At 41.7% G+C, this 19,025-nt stretch overlaps 1 protein-coding gene across 1 annotated transcript in view; it reads right to left on the bottom strand.

Annotated features, from left to right (window-relative positions):
- SVEP1 (sushi, von Willebrand factor type A, EGF and pentraxin domain containing 1) overlaps nt 1-19,025 on the bottom strand; it is a 162,162-nt gene that overhangs the window by 108,898 nt on the left and 34,239 nt on the right. Inside the window, exons 4-5 of the mRNA XM_053656411.1 lie at nt 1,840-1,998; nt 817-996 (exon numbers count right to left, since the gene is read on the bottom strand). Of these exons, the coding sequence (XP_053512386.1) occupies nt 817-996; nt 1,840-1,998 (339 nt within the window). The remainder of the gene's footprint in view (nt 1-816; nt 997-1,839; nt 1,999-19,025) is intronic.

The raw sequence follows: 19,025 nt of genomic DNA, 5'->3' as shown, positions 1-19,025 counted from the left end.
TTCTCTTCCAAGCCTGCTTGTGATACCCTGGGAAGCTGCCTGTGCAACCCTTGTAAGAGGTAGGAAAGTTGGTCACAGAGACGGCGAGAGCGGACGTGACAGGAGGCACCTTCTGTTTGTTGTCTCCCTGTATTTGATGTGGATCCTTAGGTCTGCCAGAGGCACTGTCCCCTTTGCTATGGGCCTGACTGTGCTCTTTGAGATTTCGCTTTAACCAAGTCCCACTTCCTCCAGCATGCCGCTGTTCCATGTGAAGGCTGGAGATGGGCATGGTAGCTCACTGCTCCTCCTGCGGGGCACTGGCGTGGTTTCCCAAGTTGTGCCATCCCAGCAGCCACCAGAGCCCTCGCTCTGACTGTCCCAAAACTGCCCCTGGCACCCAGTCTTGGCTGGGATTTGGGCGCCCTAAAGAAGTAGCTCTGTTGGTTAAAGCATCGTCCCACTATGCCAAGGTTGTGGGGTCAATCTATGGTCAGGGCACATACAAGCAGCAACCAATGAATGCATAACTAAGCGGAGCAAGAAATTGATGTGTCTTTCTCGCTCTCTAAAATCAATTAAAATTTTTTCCATTTCCTTCCCAGGCAGGCCCTTCCTTTGCTTGTTCATAAAAGAAATATAAAGGGCATAGCTCATAATGATGTGGTCAATTGAACTTAGTAGTTCTGACTTCAAACTCTCTGTAACTTTTTTCTCGTTCTGTGGTCTGTGGTCTATGAAATCAAAAGAAGCCAAGAACTTACTGGCCCATTAGAGTATAAGTTAGGAACTCAAGCAAGACAATCAATAAACAATGTGAATTGGCAGTTTGCATACCTTTGCAGGCGCTCTCTGAACCGGACCACAAACCATTGGGTTGGCACAGGAAGATGCTGCTTCCCACGAGGTCAAATCCAGGGTGACATCGGACCCCACAGGCTGCATTGAAGTGGTTGTGGCAAGTGTTTTGGATAAAGTAACCGTTTTCTGGAGGCTTCAAGGCAGGGCAGTGGACAACTAACAGTTGTAAAAGTAGAGTTAAAAAACGGAGTTAGCCTTTGTTTATGAAGCTTCCCCCCACCAGCAGTTTTTGGTTTATAAGGATGTCTTATATATATACATGGCTAAATTACCCACAGTATCCCCATTTACTGCATTTGAATTTCTAAGTGCATGTTTGGAAGAAGAACCCTGACATCTCACTTCTATTCGTTATTTCTTTCACTTACAATTTAAAAACAAATATTATCATATGCTTTAAACATTTATTTTAATGTCTATTTGGATATGAGATTTTCTAGTTCTTGGCCTTTTTATGTCATTAGCTATTTTCCTTCTTAATTAAGGTGGCATGAAATAAAGAACAAATAAGGCCAGTAAAGAGCACCTGGAGCCACGAATCCTAAGAGCCACGGCTTCTTGTAGAATACATGTTATAGGTCAATTCAATGTCTTTAAATCATGATATGAATAACACTAAGACACTACTTATAACAATATTTTATTTAAATGGATTTAACTATCACTAGAGCCCAAACTCGCTCTTTTGTTATTTGAATTTGCTGTTAATTGTTTGGCTTTTTTTCCTCTTAGAGTCATTTTAGATCTTTTCTAAGTAGTCAATCTTTCTGGTTTCATAGTTATATTACTCCTGGCTCAGGTCCCTGTTCTCTGGAGCAAGATATAGTTGTGTTCAGTGCTAAGAAATGCTACTTAATGAGAGGAAAGACACCCCCCTCCTCAAATTAGAGAGAAAAACAGTAGAGATCATTTAAAATGAACTGGGTGAAAACACCAGCATCACTTCCCACAAAGAGATCCACTTGTATGTTTCCTGTTGGCCCACATGGGGAATCTCACCTTCGCAGGTCTGGCCGGATGCCCGATAGCCCTCCTTGCAGACACAGTCTTCGGGGGATGTACTTCCGGGGGGAGAGGTGTGGTTTTCATCAGGACACGGAAGGCAAGTGCTGATGCCTCCTGGTGCACCTTCTGGTTTGTACGTCCCTGATGGGCAAGCTGTGGGCAGGCCAGGGAAGTCCATGTTATGTGTTGTATCAACTGATAGTTAACAACAGTTTTGAGACTCATTATGGTGGGGGGGGACTGAATAACAGCACTTCATAGTAAAAATCATGTAATTTAAGCAAGGGCAGAAACCAAGCTTTTAAAAAAGAATGATGCAGTTTGTTATTTGCAGATTATGAAGTGGCCTCTTCTGTCCCACAATTAGTTATAATTACAGCACAACACAGCATTATTATGTATTATGCCTGGGCTTCTTTGTGGGAAAACTCGAAATAGCAATGCATACAAAGGGACTGAAAGGAATGAATGACACTGGATGCATATACAAATCTCCATAATATGGTATGCCCCATATTCTCTCACAACCCCCCCAACCTGTGTAGCTTCACCTCCTGCACCCCCGCACCCCCTCCCAAAACAGGACATGACTGTAGAAATGCAAAAAGCACTTAGCCCAAACTTTCTGTTCAGAGCACTTGACAAAGGACAGGTAAGAGTAAAGGGCTTGAGTAAAATAATTCAACTACTGAACAGTAAGGCTCTTTGAAGCAAAAAAAACTAAGACCCTGCTTCTCCCAGGCTCAAGGGGAAAAAAAAGATTAAAGGCAGGATCTAACTGACTTTGGTTCATAGCCTCCTGTTGCAATGACAATGTGACTTTGAATCTGTAACTTAGTCTCTCTGGAGTTAGTTATATAACTGTAAACTCATCCAAAATTAAGAATTCAATAATTGAGAGACTTGCAGTGCTCAGTTAAGCCAATTAAATGTAGCCTAGTCAAGCATGCATTTGATTATTTAAAAACAGTAACCACCAAGTCATGGGCATGATATCTTATGTAAACTATCTGTTAATCTTTACTGTTTTAATAATATTAATGATTTTTCATTGTTATTTCTGAATAAATTAATTGTATTATGTCCACTTTAAAGGTGAGAAAATGGAGGCTTAAAGAGATGTGATGAGCCCTGGCTGCTGTAGCTCAGTGGATTGAGTGTGGGCCTGTGAACCAGAGTATCACGGTTCGGTTCCCAGTCAGGGCACATGCCTGGGTTGCAGGCCAGTTCCCAGCAGGGGACACACGAGAGGCAACCACACATTGATATTTCTCTCCCTCTCTCCTTCCCTTTCCCCTCTAAAGATAAATAAATTTAAAAAATATATATTTAAGAGATGTAATGACTTGACTAAAGCTACTCAATTGGTAAGAGACAGAGCTAGAATTTTATTTAGACCATAACACTGATTTATTGGTGAATTTTTACGGCAAAAATTCAAAATCACATTTATCTTCTTCCTAATTAGCAAGTCAAATACTTTGAAATAGTAGCACACTTCCTCTTCCTATTGTCTTTCAAGGCCTCCTGTGGGGAGATAAACTCTGGCTTATTCATGTGTTGAAAGCCTTTATTTATTTATTTATTTTTAAGGTTTACAACAAAATTAAGAGGAAAGTTGAAGTTAGAATTTAAAGCAAATATTTAGGCAGCACTTACTATGTTCCAAAGACTGTGGTACATATTGTATAAATATTACTTTTTAAATCTTCTTAAGAACCTATGAAGTAACTAATGATGCTGAGCCCACTTTATAAAACTAAGGCACGAGGAGGTTAAGTCACTGCCAAAGTCACACAGTGAGTAAGTGGCAGAGCGGGAATTTGAACCCAGGCTATTTAGATCCAGAGACCATGCTCTTTACTGCCGCTGGTGCTGGGTCTCAAGTTGAAGTTTCTTGGACACAGAAGTCCTTGTGTGAACCACTGTAACATGCTAAAAATATAAGTGATCATTCCTGAAAGGCAAGATTCACAACATAATGTAACAGGAAAAAAACACGCTTCTGAAATTCTTGATTCTATTTCAAAACAGAAGATAATATTTTCCCATGATATTTTTAGCAGACTATTCCAGAATCTGATAGATCTATAACTATGTTAGAATGAGAGAAACATTTAAAAAATAATTATAATGATATATGAAAAGTACTTGCAGAAAGGGAACATTACTTCATATTACTTCATAGCATATTATTAAACATTGAATTATTATGGAATTATTCATACTACTGAGTATTTTTTCTAGAAAAAGTTCAGTAGACAAGTTGCACAGTTGTAAAGACAATGTGGTCTCCTTTAAACAGAAATCAGCAGCTATAGGAGAAAATGACTAAGACAAATGCAGAAACAAAAAAGAAAATAAAAATTATAGCAGCAACATTCAAGTCATCTTTGGACACAGTAAAAAGAGCGAGAGAGCTCCAGAACTACGTAACTGAGCAGAGTCAGGAGAAGCAACAGTTATTAGATCAGTGCAAATTTGTATTCCTTACTTGAAGCTTTAGAGCAAAACATAAAAATAAAAAACACAAATAAACAAACAAAAACAACAGTAGCAAAAAACCTCATCAAATTCCAGGCATAATTAATAAAGAGTGATTCAGACCCAGGATAAGAAAATGTTACAAGCATTTGGGTAAGAAAAACATGGTACTTACAAATGGGGAAATAAAACACATATTTTATTTCTCCAGTACGAAAACAAATTTCAGGGAAAAGAATGGAAAAATATATACAGCTGCATGGAAAAAATCATGAACCCCCAGTTCCATATCTGAGCAAGCTATTGGTAAATATGAGGGAAGAGAAAGACATTCGAGGATGTGTCTGGCTTCTGGAAATAAAGGTGTATTTCATGGACTGAAAATAAAATAAAGAACCCATTGCCTGAGCCAGCAGTCACTCGGTCGAAGGAGGGCAAGAGAAAACAAGTTCTGCTGGGAGATGGAGGGTGGTCAGGTGGAGGGAGGACCACAGTCCGAGAGAACGACAACAGGGTGAAGCAGAAGACCACTGGGCTTGGAGTCAAGACAACTGAGTTGTGATCTTGGCTCTCCCACTAACAAGCCAGGGGTCACAAGCAAGTGACTTTGTTTTCTTTTCCTACAAAACACAGAAGTTACAGTGAATGATGTGTGTGACATTTCCAATGCCGACATTTGATAATTCTATGAATAGAATAGTACCAAAAGTATATTAAAAACAACCTTCCATATCAGCCAGCAGCTTATGTCTACAGATTTTATCATTTATTTTAAAATAATATACATAAAAAGGAACCAATCTGACACGATTACTCTCCAAAACCTTTGGAGTAATCAAGAATTTACAACACTGGAGAACAGTGTTTTGGATAAAAATACACAAAAGCACATTTGGAAATGCATTGTGAAATTCATCATGATAATGGAAAACAGACTTCAGAACTATTTAAAGGCATTGCACAATTCTAGTGACAGAGGTGTAATCAACCTCTCTAGCTCCCAAGGGGGAAAATTCCTCATCTAAAACCAGGCGAAGGCTGGAAAGACGAAACAGACTGTGGTTTGAACGAGTTTCAGAAGTGATGGTAAACAGCTAGGGTATGTTTTTTTTTCTTTTGAATATGAAATGTTTCCTTCCTGGAAATGAACCAAATATTATTTCTTAATTGCTGCTTTTGTTGTTAAAATAAGCACTTTCTCTTTTCAGAAATATTTTGGCGGTTACTAGCTACTATTACTGGAAGCGTGATCCTTAAAGATGCCATGTTGTGCTAACATGAGGTTATTCTTCAGCCGGTAACTCAGCTCTTTGACTGAAGCAAATTAAAACATCAACCGGTTTGGAATTTGTAGAGCACCAAGAGGTCTTCCTTTTCTCTGTCCTACCCACTAAACATCAACTCCTTAGAAGACTATTTTAGTTAACATGATGTTATACAATAACTTATGTTTCATAAGATTCTTTCCCATTCAAAATCTAAGATTAATCTTTAAAAAATTCTCTAGAAATATTAAGAGCCCCTGTTCCTTGCTCAGAGGACCATCTGCATCGGCTGCCTGCGTGCTGTGCCCGAACCATCTCCAAGGGTGCTCAGTCACGTGGGTTACCACAGTCTCCAGGAGTCGTGCACCTCAAAAACCCTTGGTCCTGGTAGATCTAAGTAGGACACCAAGCAGATATCTGGGCCCCCTGAGAAAGGCTTTCTATGATTACAATATTATACTTTTTCTCAGCTTTTTGGATTTGTTCTGGATAAGGAACCTGCTCCTACAAATAGTTATGCTAGGATTCTGAGCATACGGATTCACTGAACTAAAAGAGAACCAATTTCTCCAAGGCCGAGGCAGTATTTTCACAAATATAAAACAAGGACCTAGACATATATACCAGGACCCCTCTTTTTTATTAGACGGCCAAGATGCTTTCTATTTTCATCAATGAATTAGGTGAGGAAGCTTGTAACTGCCCTGGATTCTGCACGTCCGAATGTGTGTAATGAATTAGCAACCTGCCAGTCGCCCTGCAGTTGCTGAGCTCATGTGGCTGGAATACAGACGAAGGGAGAAAACCGTGGATTTGAGCAACTGTGTGCAGCCACGGCACAAAGGACTCCCTAGCCGCAGGACGCCCTGTTGCAAACGTAAACGTCTGCTCAGATCACAAAAGAGATTACTGATGGATTAGGACAAGTCTATCAAAAACCAGAGAACAAAACCTTCAGAAGACTGTGTCCAAAAGAGAATGCATCAGCCAAGTGAATGTCGTATGTTAAGAATTCATATATGTGCACACACGCGTACCCATATATTCACACATAAACACAACCTGACAGTATAGAAAACGTAGGAAGGTTCTTTTCCATTGAAAACTCTGTTCCTAATTGTCTTAAGGGGTTTACTGTCTGGATGAAGAATGTGAGAGCATCCTGAGTTTTAAAATTAAAACTCTGTGGGCTCTGGCTGATGTGACTCAGTGGACTGAGCACTGGCCAGAGAACGGAAGGGCTGTAGGTTCGATTCCCAGTTGCAGCACATGCCTGGGTTGCGGGCTGGGTCCTCAGCTGGGGTGTGTGAGAGGCAACCAGTTGATGTATCTCTCACACATCAGTGTTTCTCTCCTTCTTTTCCTCCCTCCCTCCTTCTCTCTCTAAACAAATAAAAACTATATTGAAAAATAAAGTAAATAAAATTAAAACTCTGTTTGTTAGCACTTTTAGGAGAGGCCTCTGGTGATTTTAGAACTATCTTTATTTATTCTTTCTAAAAATAGCTAATAACTCAGAATCAGATGAAGAAGAAATTAAAATTTACTACAGGGTAAACCACTCTGGTTTAACATTTCTTTTCATGTTTGGTACTTCGATTGCTTCCAATTTTTTAAAATGATACACAATGTTTCACCAATCCTATTTTTAAAAACATTTTATTTTTATTCATTTTTAGAGAGACAGGGAGGGAAGAAGAGAGAGAGGGAGAGAAACATAGGTGTGAGAGAGAAACATTGATTGGTTGCCTTTCTTATGTGCCCTGTCCGGGGACCGAACCTACAACCCAGGCATGTGCCCTGACCAGGAACTGGTGACCTTTCACTTTCTGGGATGACACTCAACTAACTGAGCCACACTAGTCAGGGCCATATTGTGCTCTCCTATCTTTCATCCATTAAAAATTTTAGGCAAATATTAACTTTTCAAACTCACTGGCCAATTGTCATATTATTTTATGGTCCCATCGCCAGAAATAAAAATACGCACTTTATCACACTGTCATTAGCACTGGACATTACAGTTTTCAAAATTACCAACTGATCATTATTTAACTGTGAAGTCCTGGGGATTTTGGTGCAACAAGGTTTCCACTTAAACCCAGGGCGGATCTGTCCCTGAGATTCATTCAGACGTGTGTAGGCCCAACAGAAGTCTATCTGCTTAAATAACTAGAGAACCTTCTGGGAGAACACTTCATCCACGGTAGGGGTAATTCTCCATGTAAGAGCCCAGAATGGCGTGATCACTCATCAGTGAGAACAGACAGCAGCTGTGGCATCAGGCAGCGTTCGGCGTGGCCGCGTATCCACCGGATGTGATCTCTACTGTGCTGGGCTGTGGGACGGGCAGGGGAACCTTGAAAAGGGGCCAGGGCGGTAAAGGGGTATTGAAGGGACTCAGGGCATTCAATACTGAAATAAGTATTTCAATATCATCACAACTTTTGCAACTGTACTGATGCATATCTGCTGAGTATTAGCTTGTCCTAAGGAACAAGGTAGAATGCACACGGTGGACCTCATAAACACTTGACCTTAGCAATCAGAAAGGAAGAAGGATTCTCAGTGCAAACAAAGAGTCTGGCCTCTGTTGACAGCCTTGTTTCCCTTTGGGTCTTGTGATAAAGAGGTAAGTTAGGAGTCAAGTCTCAGGCCACCGCTACCTTTGGTATTCTCCTTTCCTCATCTCTTCTACCTCGCTTCTGTAAGGTTTTAAGGTCTTTGAGGGTTTGGGAATGTGGATTCTATCAGTTGCTGTTTTCCATGTCCATTGTCGCTGTGCTAATTTCAAACATCATTTTATAACTTGATGCTAATTTCAAACATCATTTTATAACTTAATTTTATAAATTAAGATTCCTCTAACAAGGTTCTGATCATGCCATTTTTCCTGCTCAAAAATCTTCAATGGCTTGCAGTTACCAATTAACCAAAGGCCATCTCTGTAACCTGGAACTCAAGCCCCAGGACAACCTGGTCCCGGAATCCCGGCATGTTCATTGATTTGGTCTACTTTCCCACTTCGGCCATCCATCCCCAGTCCCGGCTCCAGTCTGCACTTTCAGTTCTCCACAGTTCTACACCCACTTCTCACAGTTCCAAATTCTACCTTTCAAGCTCAGTTCAAATCCCCTCACCATCATAACTAGAAGTAAACACTTTTGCATAGCTACGGCATTCTGCGTATCATGTATTCCACATCATTTTTGTTTTCATTTCATATCAGCTGCTTAGCACGGGATTAACCACAGTTCTCAGTTCACGACACACACGCGGACTCCTCTACTTCATAATAAGTTACTTTAAGGCATGTTCTGCACGGTAATCACATTTTCCAAATCCCCTAAAAGAGATTCGATAAATAGTGTTAAAGGAGCCAACGAACACATTGAAATGACTTCCTTCTGTAGCATCCGCACAACCCGGTTCCCAAGGACCCATCCCGCCTGGCATTCACTCTGGGGGGCTTGTGGTCTCACCCGCTGCATCTTGAAGTACTCCACTCAGCTAGTCATCTTCCCCTCCGTATTCCCGTATTAAAATATTTGGATTATTTTCTGAATAATCTCTGTGCAAATAAAACTGCAAGTATTTTTACTTTGGCAAACTGCAGGCCTTCAACACATTAAATTTCACCATGTTATCACCTTCGTCCCATTGCATCCGTTAATGTAGGGTGGGGTGCGAAGGATCGAGTGAGAAGCCTTGGCTCAGAACTCCGCTAAGTGTTATAGCTCTGACAGTGTCTGACCTTCTCTAAGTTATGTAACCCATCGGAAAACTGGATTTTCCACCACAGCAACATGGGTGATCGTGTTTGCGTCCAAGTCGTTTTAAAACTAAAATTCCGTGATCCTCTGCAGGGATGAAGAGGATAGGACAGGTGGAAGGGTCATGAGGACACAGAAGAATAAGATAGAACTCCACCTGTATCCTGACGACCGTTCCGGTCTTAAACAGACGATTAAAAGAGAGAAAGCCCCAGGTGATACAACACGGAAGAGGGATGTTATCCAGTCTTGAGGCAGATGTGCAGTGGTTGGGTAAGGTTTTTGGTCAAAGTGACTTCAGAGCTGAGACCAGAACCATGGATAGAAGTGAGGGGAGGTGTGGAAGCAGGGTGACGGCAGTCCAGACAGAGGGACCAATGTGCATGGACCCAGAGGCAAGAGAGAGCGCGCTTAAGAAAACAAAAATGTACTCTGGCTGGAGTGCAGAGGGGAGGAGTTAGAGGAGTGAGTACTATGGCCATCCAGGCTGAACAGGCCACCTTCCAAACCCTCAGTTTACCCTTAAAACAACAAGAACAATGACAGTGTTTTAAGTTAAGGGGTGTGTCAAGATCACTGTGGATGCCTTTTGGGGCGTAATTATGAAGACAGCAATAGTTCCTTCTCACACACATGGTGTGATTCACTCACTCCCACCTATCACAGTAGATAAGGATGATTTAAAAACGGGTTAATTGATGTTTTTGCTTAATTGTGTTCATGTTTTCCTTCTTAAGTCTTATAAAAGTCATCACAGGACATGAGATAGGGAATAAACTGAGCTCACCAGGCTTCTATAGAGAGTGTCCCTAATTAACACATAAAGAGCGGTATCTCTGTTGGCTTGGTAGACTCAACATGGAAAAACCCGTCCACAGAGAAGAAAGCATGCACACAAAAGCAGAGGAGTCTGTTTCCAGGAAGATGGGCAGATATACTTCTCCTTAGGCCTCCTGCTAAGCACAGTGGAAAACGCTGGATGTTATATACAAAACAAACATAAATTGGCATGATGAAGGGGCAGACCAGAGAGGGACCTTGAGATCCACAGACTGACATGATGGTGAGTTCCTTGGGCTTCTTTTGCCTTTGAATATCCCAAGCTGAAAGCTGAAGAAGCTGACAACTCCAAAACACCAATGAAATCAATAACAACAACAAAAACAAAACAACCCCAAACAAGAAAACACTGCTCCCTGAAGCCAAAAGATAAAGAAAAGAGCAGCCTAGCAAGAGAGAATACGTTTAGATAATAGGGACTCAACTCCTCTACTCCAGCCGAGTGCCACAGAAAAAACGGTGGCCCAACTTCAGCCATACCAGGCAGAGGCCAAGTGCAGCCTAGACTTCCACTCCTGTAAAGCTCTAGAGAGCACCCCAACCCCCAGCGACTCTGCCAGAGTGGTATCGGAGAAGGAGGCCAAGTAGAAAGGTGGGTCTTTCATGACGATGGAGACCACAGGGGTGAGGGTTGTGTCTCACTTCCGCATGCACCCAGAAGTTACAAGGGGTCCCTCCCCACGCCCCTCCCCACTGGAGTGGTATCATCTAGGAAAGTCAGGACTGCCACCACCACCGAGCAGTAAAGAGGCGCCCTCCTTGTAGCGGCAGCGGAGGTCATGTGGGGCACCATAGCGGGGCACTCCTAGCCTTCCCAGCCAGGGTGCTATCCGTGGAGGCCCAGGAAAGGGCCAGAATGTCTGTCCACACCCAGCAATAATGAGGACCCCTTGATATACAAATACTTATCAGTGTCAATGGGGGCAAAATGGGGAACTTGGATTCTAAGCCCACCCAGTAGGAAGGTGGCAGCGTTCCTCATTCCTCTTCTTCTGCTTAGAGGAATGTTTATACAATATTCCTGAAGTGACAAAATTATGGAAATGGAGAACAGGTTAGTGATTGCAAGAGGTAAAGTGGGAATAGCGAGGGAAGTGTTTATGGCTCTAAAAGAGCCTATTTGTGGGTCCCTGTGGTGGAGGAACTATTCCGTAATTTGACTGCATTGATGCCAGTATCCTGGTTCGGTTATCGCACTACAGTTCTGCAAGATGTTACCATTGGGAGAAATCATGAAAATGATATAGGGGATCTCTCGGTAATATTTTTTTAAAACTACTTGGGACACTACTATTATCTCAAAATAAAAAAAGTAATTAAAAACAACAAAAGCCAAATGCAGAAAAGCAAAATTTCAAAGCGCATCATCCAGAAATATATCCAAGATAGAAAAACCACATATTGGAGATTGGTTATCTATTTTTTATTCTTTGGCCTCTGCTACGTGGCATATGGGCTTGGAGTAAGCATTAATAAATTTTGAGTGAATGAATGAAGAAGTAAATAAATAAAGCAAGTGCATATTTAGGTACTAGAGCACAGCATATGGAAACTCCACTTGGTTCCCACCTTCCTGGGAATTTTCCACTCCTTTTTTGGAGAAATGAAGGTGAACAAGTCTACTGACCCTGAGAATCCCTGGCTGAGAATCAAAGTAAGCCATCTGGAAGGCCGGGTTCAACAATAGGAAGTGGCTAATCACATACTTATTTCTTTCATGCCATCTAGTTCCTGAGATTATTTTTGAAATTTAGTCCTAAATCCATGGTATTTGTGTGTGCAAATGTGCATCCACATAAAGCTGCATGTGTTCATAACTGACGGTGAGGGGTGGTGTTTTAATTCATGTAACAGTGCAAGGTAGCATTCCAGGACCTTGTAGATTTTTATCATTTAAGCAATTATTTAATAAATACATGAAGCAAAACATTATTACTCTACGTAGCATGTTAGTGGTTGGGAAATTTTTCATGAAAACTTGAGATGTTAAATTTTGTCAAATTATGGAAGCAGTTAAATGAAAATAAACCATGAACTACGGAACAAGTTATAAGAAAAAAATCCATTCATTTATTTATTAGATGTGGATATTAATTTTAAAGGCACAAGCCATAAAATTAATAAAGCAAGGTTCCTCTGTTTCACCATCAATATTTAATATTTTAAACAAAGAGTTATTTCACTGTTTGCATGCAATATTATTGTTAACCTAGAAAATACAAAGAAATCGATTGAAAACCACTAGAATTGACAGATTAAATTTGTAAAGTGGTGAGGTGCAATAAATACTTCAAAATCAATAAATTTGTATGCAGAAGCATTGTATTTAAAAAATGCAATGAGCTCCCACCTATAATTAAAAAACTATATATTTGGTAAGAATAATTTGAAAGAGAATTGTGTACCTCATGAAGAACTGTAAAAATATTTTGAAAGTGACATCTGGATGAGACAGTCCATTTGTAAATTTATACAGGAGGAATATACCTCCCCAGTCATTCTAATACTCATGTATACTCTTCACCATGTTCTATTCTCGGTATCAAGGCATCTATAAAGCAAGAGTTAGGCATGAAAGAAATATCCCTGACCTCCTGCCAAACACCCCTCTCTTGAACCAAGGCAGAACAAACTGGTCCTCAAAGAAGCTCCAAGGTGCAGTTTCTCCAAGATTTGGGTAAAAATGTATCAATGTACATTGTGAGGTAAAATAATTTTATCAAAAATGGTTGAATTGTAAAGATTTATTAAAATTTGTAATGCTTCGATGTTCCCCAAGCATGACTGGGTTAAACAACGTGCTTCCAAGTAAAACAGAAGTGAGGAGTCTTAGTAAGTCCCAGCAAAGTCTCTCTGCAGGACTTTGCAGAAACTTGAGGAAGCGAATGACTGTAACGATTGGGTAACAGCTTTTGCAAGCCCTAAGTTTTCCAATTGTTCAGTTTCAATACACTTGGAAAATGACCTCAGGGAGTCATCAGCTAATACATCATCTGTAATACTTTTTCGATGATAGATAACTTGTTACTGTTGGCATGTAACTCAGGAGAAACTCAAGAATTTGGTGACATCAATTTAACACAACTCTTTCAAGTCCCGTCTACATATTTGTATGGAGAAGGTTGTCAGCACTAAAACCCAATGAAAAATAGAAATAAAATTGATGCTGTGATGAAAAGAAATCCATGGATACAGGAATCTCCAATAGGACCTTATTTGTATGTGCAATGAGTATCACAATGTGTATATTTGACAAATTATATACAAATAACAACTGTAATAATAATCTAATGGCAGTTTTGGTCACAGAAAGTTTAAAAATTAGTTTCAATTTATATTCCCAATCTCTACAGCAGAGATATAGAATGCTGTGCTCTATAAAATGCTTGAAGACATAAAACCACTTGTGTTGGAATACAATTACGTGGTGGACATAGAATGGAAGAGATTTAAGAAAAGAAACCATGCAAAGTTTTTTTTTTTAATGTGCTTGCACATAAATGGATACTGCCAGAAGGCATCAAATTTGCTGTGGCATTTTGATTTTGTTGGGTACATTCAAAAGTGATATAATAGTTTTATTTTAAAATGATGATGCAGTACTATGGAAATGCCATCTTGTAAAAGACCTGCCAAAACATCTTTAGATGGCTCTGTAAAAGTCCATGGGGTACATGGATTTCCGATATTTTTTTAGGAGTTCCATGAGCAAAAACCCCTGAAGACCACTGATTTTGCAGATGTTTTCCTTTTGCCTCCCTTTTATTATTACTGGAAAGAGTTACCGATAATGGGGGTGGGGTAAAGAAGAGGGAGAAGAGAAAACTTTACAATGATCAGCAAGATTTGCTCGTAATACTTATTTTGACAATTTTAGAATATTGGGTAAATTTTTGTAAGTATTTCTGAAGAGCACAGTGTACTAACTTAAGGGGATTTTAGTTCAGGATGGTGGTGTAGGAAGCTCCTGGGTCACCTCCTCCCAAGAACACACCAAAGGTGCAGCTACGTATAGAACAACTTCCTCTGAGCAAAAACTGAAAGCTGTTTGAGCAACCCCTATTCATCCGGTGACAGAGAGAAGCAGGTAAGAGGCTGGGACTGAATCTCACCTGGCATGGAGCCCCACAGCTGTGGAGAAACTCAAAGCCCAGAGCTTCTCCCTGAAGGACAAAGGGTACGAACGCCAGGTTGGGCACCCCAACTTAAAGGCCTGCACCTGAGAGACGAGCCCCCAAAGCATTCATAAGACTATAATGGCGTGAGAAATGTCTCTTATAGGGCTATTCACCAGCACCGGGGTTCAGCACAAAGGCAGCCAATCCAGAGGTGTCCAGACTTCATGTGAATGATGCTCATTTGCTAACCTTAAAGCAAGGGCCCCAGGGGCAGACACCTAATTTTATCACACATCTACAGACAGGCCCACTCGCTGGTGAGCACCATCTTCATGGTCTCTCTCTGCCTTGCTTTAGCCCCCAGGTGCTGTCTTGCTATTTTTCCTTCTTTTCCCTGGCAGGCGCCACCTGGATGCTCTCTCCATTTGCCATACCCTAGAGAGCCAGTATCTCCTGAAGGGGAGCTTTAACCAACATCTGGTACCCCGGTTTTGCAGCTACCACCCAGGAAATCCCTCTTGATTACCTGTCTCTGGTGGCCAAGGAAGCTTGTGTCCTTGGGTCCGACGGGACTACAATTGGAGAGGCAGTTCTCAGCAAAGCAAGCTCCCACCCCCAGGGCACTGCACGGACAACAGACTGAAACACACACCTGTTCTTTCTGAGAAAGAGGCTTCCTGGGTACTTGTCCCAGAGATTTGGCCTGATGCTCAGGCTTCAGGTTTCGCACACAACCAGGGGCTTACCAGGTGCTCTCAGGCACAAAGGTGGATGGATGCCATCGTTCTCTCCTTCTGCCTCCCTGCAGCTCACTAATATGTCCCAGAAAGGAGCTAATACACTTGTCCAGAGCCCTAATTTCTGTGGCGGCTGCTCAGGGGACACCTCCACACTGCCTGGCTCTGGTGGCCAGCAGGGTTTACACTTACAGCCCCACAGTATACACTTGAAGTATACATTTGCCCACTCCAAAAGCTGCTGCTACCTGAGGCTTGGCTTCCAATCAGGCTGAATCTGAGCGCTGACTCATATCCTCCCTTTAGAGGCACTGACAGGTCTTGGCACAGCCTCGATTACTAGGAGCCATTAAAAATAAAATAGGCTGCTGGGACGATCACAGAGGACTGGGAGACAACCAAGAGCCGAGGCAGGGTTGACCGATAAGGATCGTCTCCTACCGGAGGCTGTCCCTGCGGGACTTGGGGAGGTAGGTGTTTTATCGGAAGCACAGAAACCAACCCAGAGAGCAAAATGAAGAAACAAAGGAATGCATTCCAAACCAAAGAACAAGATAAAATTCCACAGCAGAGTGGAGATGAGGTATTTACCAGATGAAGAATTCAAAGGAATCCTCACAAAGATGTTCAAAGAAACTGGGAGAAGACCAGATGAACACGAGAACTTCGACAAGAAGAAAGAAAATACAAGAAGGTACTGAGACAGGCTAGTGAGAGGGCAGGAAAACTTCTTGGCAAGCAGAATGGGGAAACTGAGCAGGCAGCTGAACACAGTGGCCAAACAATTCACAGCCAGGTGCAGTGGTCACCAGGGCAGAAGGCCCCCAGTGCCTGGCAGGGGGCAAAACCGGGAAAACCAGGACCTCGCCCCCAGGCTAACCTTCCCTCCCCTGGCCTTTCCTCCCTGGATATAATGTCTGGGAGATGACATCCAGGCCTCAGTTGTATTTCCAGCTCCTCCAGGTCCAGAAAATCAGCAAAGCCAGGTGGGTGACGCCACGACCAGCCACACATGACTAAAGACCCCCTGTCCTGTCACTGACCAGTCCGCGGAGACCAGGCCCCTGAAAGAATGAATATGCCGTCACCTGCAGAACTGATGACTATGCTACCGAAATGCCCCCAGACCTCCCCTAAGTTCCTGCCCACAAGAAAGAGAGAGAGGCCTCAAGACAAAGGACCGGGGAGTGCTCTCCCTCTGGGGAGCAGCCCACGCCGTTCCCTCTCCCTTCTTCTCCCCCCACTTCCTTCCCCACAGGCCCGTGTCTCCTCACCTCTAAGGCAATGGGCAGCTGGCAGCTGGCCCCAGGCTGGTCCCCTGAACCTGTCCCCAAGGCCCCCCTTCTGTGACCTCCCAGTGAGCTCAGGCGGCCCAGCCCAGGGTCTGCTGTTGCTTCTTCTATGGTAAGCCCTTCCTCGTTTCATTGACTGCAACTTTGATAAACGCATCCTCACAGTCCCCTGGACTCATGCTGTGAAATCTCTCCTACCTGAAGTCAATAACTCACACACTATAGCCGGCCCTGGCGGACCAGCTCAGGGCCAGGCCCCTCTCTGGTAACAGCACCAAACAGAAGTCATAGAGCTGAAGAACACAGTAACTGAGCTGGAAAATACAATATACTGACTTCGGAGTCAGTATATACTGACTTCACACTTATGGTGTAATTCGATGTGTTTTCCTGTTACAAAATTATAATACACTGGAAAACAGGCTGTCGGGACTGTAATCCCTACCTCATTCAGTGGAAAACTGAACAAACTAGCCTCATCTAGGCAGCAGTTAACTACTCTATCCCTTAAGTTGATGGGAACACATGTCAACAGGCTAGCAATATTCCTTCATAAAAAGCAAATAGGAATACATTGTACAAATTCCTTACACCTTACGAATCCATTATTAGTCACCTCTGGGGATGTTATTCGGAGAAAAGAATCAGCTAAACTCAGCTCAGAGACCAAGATTTCCAAATGTTTTGGTTTCTATTCAAGAACTTCTAAAGCACTTTGTCCTTTCTCTTTCCAAAGAAATGACATAATACTTAGATAGGAAAACATGTGTGTGCATGCAGGGTGGGGGTGGGGATTTGTATGCATATGTTTACATACATAATAAGATATCCCCCGATAAATACTCCAGTGTTTCTATTTCCATAGTGTATCCTCATTTTATAAAGCATAATAGAACTGAGACTTTGGCTGGTTAGCTAGCCCTCAGCCTTGGCTATCATCTAGCCATAATTTTCAATCTGCTAATTATTCTAACCTCACTGAAATGGATTCAATCTCTGTGAAAAGCAGTGTCCTCAAGATGCCTATTGTCTCCATACTCTGTGTCTCTCAGATCCCTTCAGGGAAAACTCAGAACAGCTGCGAAGGCTTGGATTTACAACAGAAGTTCACTGGTGAAAATCAGCTGACTTGATGATCCGGCCGTCTAAAAACGGCTAATGTAGTATATCCACCATAGCATTTGACTTGTTGTGGACAAGGTTAAACCAAATGCAAATGTTTCACATTCAAATGAATTAAATACACCCTTAAAAACTTCCCACCATGTGCTTTTGTGCTAGGGATCCTGTGGTTCTCAGGGCAGATGTGGAAACTGAGCAATGGCCTAAGATTTCAACAAGTTCTTGTCCATCTAAGATTCTGATATTCAGCTTGATCTCTTACCCAACCCTTTTCCCAGAGCACTCACTGTGGGCTCTGAGGCAGCTGGTCAGGATATAGAATGAATTAGAGAGCCCCTACCTATGGGAATCACTAGTCTAGAAAGGTAGGAATGAAGATGATAGCTGGATGAGGTGGGAAAGGGAGCCAGAAGCAGCTGAGGAATGAAATAGCATGGAAACATGGAACAGGCAGAAAGTGAACAGAGGGGAGAGAGGAGGGAGGTTTGGAGGAAAGAAGGGGAAGGGACTAGACAAAGAACATGTATGAATGACCCATGGACAATGGTGTGTGATTTGACTGTGGGGGTTGGTGGGTGGAGGAGGGCAAAGGGGGAAAAATTGGGACAACTATAATAGAATAACAATAAAAATTATTTAAAAAAGAAAGCATGGTATTTAGGGGAAACTATAACTAGTTCCAGCTTTTAGCTCAAAGAACAAAGAGAGATGAAATCATGCAAAGCCTCTATTCCATGCTAAGGAGCTTAAGTTTATTCTATGAATGAGTCACAATAAAAAATGTTAAGCAGATTTGTATTTTATATGACTCATTTTCTTCTTTTCCTGACTAGTATTAACTTAAACCATACAACACTGCTATATTGTGGGTTGAAAATGATCAAATATTGATGATCTCCATGGTCAAACTGATACCTAACAGAACTTGAAATTATATTTTTGATTGCGTGTTTATTTGTTGAATGTCTGTCTTTATGACTAGACTGTAGACTCTGCAGCTAGAGAACTTGGGTTCATAAACTAACTCTATTAGCTTTATAGCCCTGGGCAAGTTAACTAACCTCTCTGGTTTTGATTTCCTTGTCTCTAAAATGGAACAATACTCCAGAGAGTTATTATGAACATTAAATGAATTATTAAACATCAATGCTTGGAAAAGTATCTTGAAGAGAGTAAGCACTATTTTAGTATTAGTGGTTATTGTCATCATCATCATTATCACTGTCCAAATGTCTATGTTGGGTGTGAAGTACAAAGAAATAGTATTAGGGCTAGAAATGGAAGCAGCATCTGTTCATTGGCCAGCAGTTTTTCAGTACCCTTTCCTTAGCTGAGTGAAGTTCAATGGCTAACCCTAGAAAGATATTTTCCCAACCTTTTAAACCTTCTAATGCAGTGTTCAAGCCCCACACAATTTCTGAATCATACAAAATATTTGCATGATTAATGAAACCGAGTTATGTAAAGGTTTTTTTTTAAAACATCATAGGCCTTTTATAAAGCATTGATTTACAACAACAACAAAAAAAGAATATGGATATGCAGATAT

This window comes from Artibeus jamaicensis, unplaced genomic scaffold (genome assembly GCF_021234435.1).
Source record: "Artibeus jamaicensis isolate MK-2021 breed Jamaican fruit bat unplaced genomic scaffold, CSHL_Jam_final scaffold_1964, whole genome shotgun sequence".
Lineage (NCBI taxonomy): Eukaryota > Metazoa > Chordata > Mammalia > Chiroptera > Phyllostomidae > Artibeus > Artibeus jamaicensis.
This window is presented reverse-complemented; position numbering and strand designations above follow the sequence as displayed.